Source organism: Pezoporus occidentalis, unplaced genomic scaffold (genome assembly GCF_034315485.1).
Source record: "Pezoporus occidentalis ecotype Australia unplaced genomic scaffold, CSIRO_AGI_Poc_V1 ctg24, whole genome shotgun sequence".
Lineage (NCBI taxonomy): Eukaryota > Metazoa > Chordata > Aves > Psittaciformes > Psittacidae > Pezoporus > Pezoporus occidentalis.
The window spans coordinates 6,118,115-6,124,132 of NW_026914285.1; the positions used below are offsets into that span (position 1 = coordinate 6,118,115).

Consider the following 6,018-nt stretch of genomic DNA (forward strand, 5'->3'; position numbering starts at 1 on the left):
CGTGGCGGTGCTCACCGGAAGTGACGGCACAGCTCACTAATAACGAGGCCGCAGCGACAACCGCCGCAGTTGGCGCGGTCAGCACTAGGGCGAGCCGAGGCCAAGCCGGCGCCATCGCATTGGCGGTGTCAGCGGCGCGGCTGCTTCGGCTCTCCCCTTTCCTGCCCTCCGGGAGCCCGCGCAGGCGCACCCCGGGGTAGGACGGGACGGGACGGGACGGGACGGGACGGGATGGGATGGGATGGCGACGTCCTCGCTCCCGACACCGCGGTACGATCACGTGGGGCCGCACGGGCCCTTCCGCGATGTGTATGAGCCGGCCGAGGACACCTTCTTGCTGCTGGACGCGCTGGAGCAGGACGCGGCCCGCCTGAGGCAGGCCCGGTAGGCACCGCGGGGAGGGGCGGGAGCGGCCCACGGGAGGGGGCGAGGCGAGGCGAGGCGAGGCGAGGCGGTCCCGTCCGTCGTCCCTCCGCGGGCTGTTGGCTGAGGGGAGCGCGGTAACACCGCGTCTGCCGCGCTCCTCAGAACGGCTTCGGGCTCTGTTGGTTGTCCGTAGGGTGGCGCTTTGGGGGTAACATACGAGCAGCGTGCAAGGGCTGCACCGTATTTCAGTGGCAGCAGCACGTATTTGAGTATTTCAGCTCTGGGGCCTGGAGGACTGGAGCACCTCTCCTGTGAACACAAGCTGAGAGAGCTGGGGTTGTTCAGCCTGGAGGTTCCGGGGAGACCTTAGAGCAGGTTCCAGTGTCTAAAGGGGCTTTCAGGGATGCCGTAGAGGGACTTCATCCCCTTCAGGGATGCCGTACAAGGGCATGTAGCGACAGGACAAGGGGTGATGATTTGAAACTGAAAAGTGTACATTTAGATTAAATATTACAAAGAAATCATGTACTATGAGGGTGGTGAGACATAGCAGAGGTTGCCCAGAGAAGCTGTGGCTGCCCTACCCCTGGCAGTGTTCAAGGCCAGGTTGGAGGGGGCTTTGAGCAACTTCCTCTAGTGGAAGGTGTCGCTGGCCGTGGCAGGGGGTTGAAACTGGATGCGCTTTAAGATCCCTTCCAATCCAAACCATTCTGCGATTTTTATGAATGTGGTAAAACGCTTGTGTCCCAACCCCAGTGAAGCTGTAGGAGTTGTGTAGCTGCTCGGGTTGCTGCCCAGTGTCAGCAGCTGAAGTATGCCTCTGTAACTATAACCACTACAGAAATCGCCCAAGGAGTTAATGTTATGAGTGGTTATTTTGAAACTGCCTGCCACTGCTGTTTGCTCAGAGCTGGCTGAAACTCTTATGAGGTATTCTGCATTTGAGTCCTGCTTTAGTTGTGTGGCTTCGTAGAATAGTTAGGGTTGGAAAGGACCTTGAGATCATCTAGTTCCAACCCCCCTGCCATGGGCAGGGACACCTCACACTAAACCATATCACCCAAGGCTTTGTCCAGCCTGGCCTTGAACACTGCCAGGGATGGAGCATTCACAACTTCCCTGGACAAATCATTGGAGGTGTTCATCAGTTTCTGTTGGAATTCAGTATTGCTGCAATAAATCTGTACTAAATGCTGTAGAAATGTAGCCTGTCCTGTTGAGATTGTGCAGTTAATGGAAACTTTAATGTTAGTAGGCATGAGGGAAATGTTATCACAGGCCACTTTGGGAAACACATAAGGAATTGTCTGTATGGTCACCAAGAGGCCTGAAAAACACTGTGGAACAGGCAACAAGACGTGGGCTTTGACATGTCATAGGCTTTGAAGTCTGTATGATAAATATTTCAGCACATAGGATGGCATCAGGATTTTTAACACTGCCTTGACTAATTCTGCATCTGTTGTAGGTGGTCTTATACATTACAAATAAGTCATCCAGAGTCTTCTCTCTTTAGAGTTGAGATCTGCCTTGAAATAGGATCTGGATCTGGTGTGGTTTCGACATTTGTAGCTTCCTCCATTATTGGATCCAGTGCACTGTATATGTAAGTATAATAGCACTTAAACTGCTGCATGCACTAATAAACAATACTTAACCTTTACATATATACTTTCCATTTTTACATTTTAAAACCCGTTCTTTTCACAAAGCAATATCAGTTCAATTCTCAGGTATGGAAATCAAAGCAAAGCAAGCCTAAACTACTTACTTCAGGTTCTTTAAGTAGTGGTGCCACTAGAATTCCATTTTCCCACTTCTGAGACAAATTGCTAAGTTTACTATTGTGTTCACTTAGTTAAATTCTAAATTTTAGCCACTGACTAGAGTTACTAAGGTATGATGACACGACGTTAGTTATGGATGCTGGCAGTAACAGAATTTTATGAGAGACTTGTATGCATATGTATTTATGCAGAGTTAGCATTGAAAAACAGATCCTGCACTTCAGCTTTCATACAGTCATTGAAACTTCCAGCATAGTGTTGAGTGGTTTAGCTGCTGATACATTGTGTGTATTTTACTGGTTATTTTTTGCTATGGACTTGAAAAGTAAAGGATGTTTTCATTGGGAGTACATAAATCAGCATATGGTTCACGGTGATGTTACAGTACCCAAATATAGTTCCCAGTAACTTAGACTTTGTAATATTTTGCTTCTAGATGCACAGATATCAACCCAATGGCAGCTTACTGTACATTGGAGACAGCTCTGCTTAACAACGTTCACCTTCAGCCAGTCATTACTGACTTGGTAAGATGTTTCAGTAATATCTTTATAGTTTTTGTAATTTTTTAATACTTATTAGGGATACTGAAAAGTAACTGTGGCCTGGAACAAGCATTCTCTTAAAAAGCACAGACGTAAAAAAGAAAACAATAAAATTCAAAAGTGTTTCTGAAAGAAGGGAAAACCAAACTGCTTCAGCTCTAAAATTCAAATTTAAGCTTTAAAATTTCATTGAATTAATTTTAAAACTTAATCATGTAGATATAGTTTGGAAAGTCTTGCACAAGGAACTCTGCAGTGACCTGAAATTATCATAGCTCTTTCTCTAATATGATACATTTCTTAGTTCTTGGCTCTTTCTGACTTAGTTAGGAACTGTGTATGTTGTTACTTTTTCCTTACAAAACTTGATATGGAGAAAAGCTAGGTTGCTCATCACTTTGGCAAGATGTTTGTTTAAAATACCCTAAATATCTGTGTTTATAAAAGATAATGAAGATAGGCAACAACAAATGTGATCTAAAATGGATGAAATACTGCTCATACTTGAGAAATGAACTGCAGTTGTCACCGATTGGTAATTTTGGGTAACAAATATTAAGCAACGATAACTTAAAAATTCTTTTATATCTGACTTATCTATCTAATTTTGTGTCCACGTATGTGTCTCTTTCTCTTCTACATCCCATACATAACATACTCTTTAAGATGACTGAAATGTTCTGCTGTGCATGGATACTTCTTCGTGATGCTTCTCTTGCACTTAGAAAGTAGAGCTCAGTGTTCCAGAGTCAGGCTGAAATGCTCAGAATATCCAGCATTATGTAACTGTATTTTTACAAAATGCTTGCATTGTTTCAAAAAAAAAAAAAGGGAAAATTAACAAAAGAACCTTCAACTCATCTACAGGTCAAAGGACTGTCTCCAAGATTAAATGGGAAGGTTGATCTACTGCTATTTAATCCACCATATGTGGTGACACCTTCTGAAGAGGTAGGAAAAATTGGAAATACACAATAAAAATGATATTTCTACTGTCGGAGGAGAAATGGCAAAACAAATACACTCTGCTATGAAAACTGAAGGGGTTTTATTTTTAAATAATAGAGGATGTTGTAGGACCAGCACTCTTCTAACAGCACTGTTGTAGTGGAAATTATTTACTGGAGTTGCTTATAAAGACTACGTGGGAATAAGGATTGCTAGCTGCTGCTTCTCAAGACCTAGTTTCTCCATCAAGTATAAACTGTGTAAGACTTTTGTTAGGCATGCTAAGGCATTCCCATTGAGAGACTTTCAATGTAAAATGCACTTTTTCCCTGCAAAATATCCTCTGCTTCTGCAGTCACTATTCTCAGAATTTGACCCCAAAACACTTAAAGGGTTATCTGGCCACCTTCCATTTGGCAAACACACTCATAAAACATAACAAGAAAATATGTAAAAAGCACATGACAAAATGTAGCTCTTTTAATCCAGTTTAAGAGTAGAATTTGAAACAGAAATTGTGTGTTCATTGTGTAAAAGGTAGTCTTGAAGTAATTTTGCTGCATATTATGTATTAGCATGCTTCAAGCTGAAACATTATCACTCTGAGCATACACTAATCTGATGAATTAAAGCTGACAGATTTCTAATGGCAGACATCCAAAACTAGAGATTACGGTAATGTTTCTCTTCTGAGTGACCCTTCTATCATTCTGTATTGTGACAATCTTTGCCTTCATTCCTTCTAGGTGGAAAGCCACGGAATAGAGGCATCCTGGGCTGGTGGCAAGAAGGGCAGAGAAGTAATGGATAGAGTTTTTCCATTAGTACCAGACCTACTTTCACCAGAAGGATTATTCTACTTGGTCACAATTAAAGAAAATAATCCAGGTGATCGCTTTCCTTGGACCATTAAATGTGCCAAACCAGATCTAACACTATATTAAATCAAAATGTTGATCACTGCAATGTTCTCCAGCTTATCAGACTTCAGTAAACAAGAAAAAGTTGACTCTAACATGTGGTGACAGCAACTAATTCAAGATTGACAGCATGTATTGACATTCATATAGGTGGTTTAGGTCCTCATTTAGAAATGCTGTAGATGACCATATCTGCCTGCTTCATAAAGCCCATGGCATCTCTGTGAACTTGTGCTTCTCGTCTTTTAATTTCATGTGGGTGTCTAATCTACAGAGGGACTTTTACATAAACTGATGTCTCTTGGGAGTCCTTTTCCTGAATTCATAGCTTTTGCATCCAGTACATGGTGAGCTAGACCAAATATATAAGCAAATTTACCAAAAGAACACCCTAACTTTGTTTGGAAAATGGTATTGTGTAGGTCCTGACCCCAGCAGGGTCAGGGCCCCACACTCAAGTGTGGGCTTCAGTTCCACACTTGAAAGGTGACTGTAAATCTTAAGAACTAAGTATAAGAAAGCCAGGCCCATCCTTCCTTGTCAAAGAGAATGATGGTGTGAACTTAAAGGGCAAGAGCCTTCAGTTGGGTGTGATGTCTTTCATTTTGGCAGGCATAGAGAAAAGGTGCAGACTTGTTTCTTCTAATCTAGTGCTTAATGGCTATGCATTGTTTTAAGAAACACTGTTCTTTCACATCCTGTAGATTGGGCAGCTTTTGGGAGAAGGTGCTACAAATTTTATTTTCTTCTACAAATTAGTTTCATAACTGAATTGTTTATTGCTATTAATACCAAATACAGAACTTCAGTTAGCAAATTGTGAACTTCATTTGTTCTTGGTTGAAGACTATTTTGCATAAGACTTAGCGACAGCACAGTTTATAATCTTTGTTCTACAGCTTATGTTCGGTAGATACTTTAGCACTGCCTTTTACAGCTGCTTTCCATATGAACTCAATTGTAATGCTACACTTTTAATTACAGATGAAATCCTGGAAACAATGAAGAAACATGGCTTAGAAGGCACACGAGTACTTTCCAGACAAGCAGGACCAGAGATGCTTACTATCCTCAGATTTAGGAAGTCACTGATAACTGCTCTTCATCTGCCAGACACTAGACATGCAGAAAGCTGAACACAAGAGAACTGAAGTTGCCCAATCAGATTTTAAGCCTAGATTTTCCATCCTCTTGAAGAGTATCTTCACTTCCTGATTACTGCAGTGAAACTGATCAAGATGCTGTATTTATTTTTATTCTGGATGTCAACCAGCAATTGTTGGCTGTCAGAGGTGTAGTGGTTCTCTAGCTATCCACAGGACAGTTGAAGGGCAACTGTGAAATACCCTGCCTTGTTGTATTTGCACTTCAATATTGAAAACTGTTTCCTTTATAAATAGGTATTTGTATATTTTGTCATTGTGGCTTATTAAAATAATTTACTTGATATAA

The 6,018-nt window shown here is 42.1% G+C and overlaps 1 protein-coding gene across 2 annotated transcripts; it reads left to right on the top strand.

Annotated features, from left to right (window-relative positions):
• Positions 1 to 223: 223 nt before the first annotated feature.
• Positions 224 to 6,018, top strand: N6AMT1 (N-6 adenine-specific DNA methyltransferase 1). Of its 2 annotated transcripts, XM_062622148.1 has the most exons (6): positions 224 to 384; positions 1,883 to 1,972; positions 2,590 to 2,680; positions 3,566 to 3,649; positions 4,393 to 4,534; positions 5,551 to 6,018. In XM_062622148.1, exons 1-6 carry the CDS (start codon positions 242 to 244, stop codon positions 5,700 to 5,702), a joined length of 702 nt encoding a protein of 233 aa, XP_062478132.1. In that variant the 5' UTR covers positions 224 to 241; the 3' UTR covers positions 5,703 to 6,018. The 2 variants fall into 2 exon arrangements, with proteins under 2 accessions (XP_062478132.1, XP_062478133.1); XM_062622149.1 differs by lacking the exon at positions 1,883 to 1,972.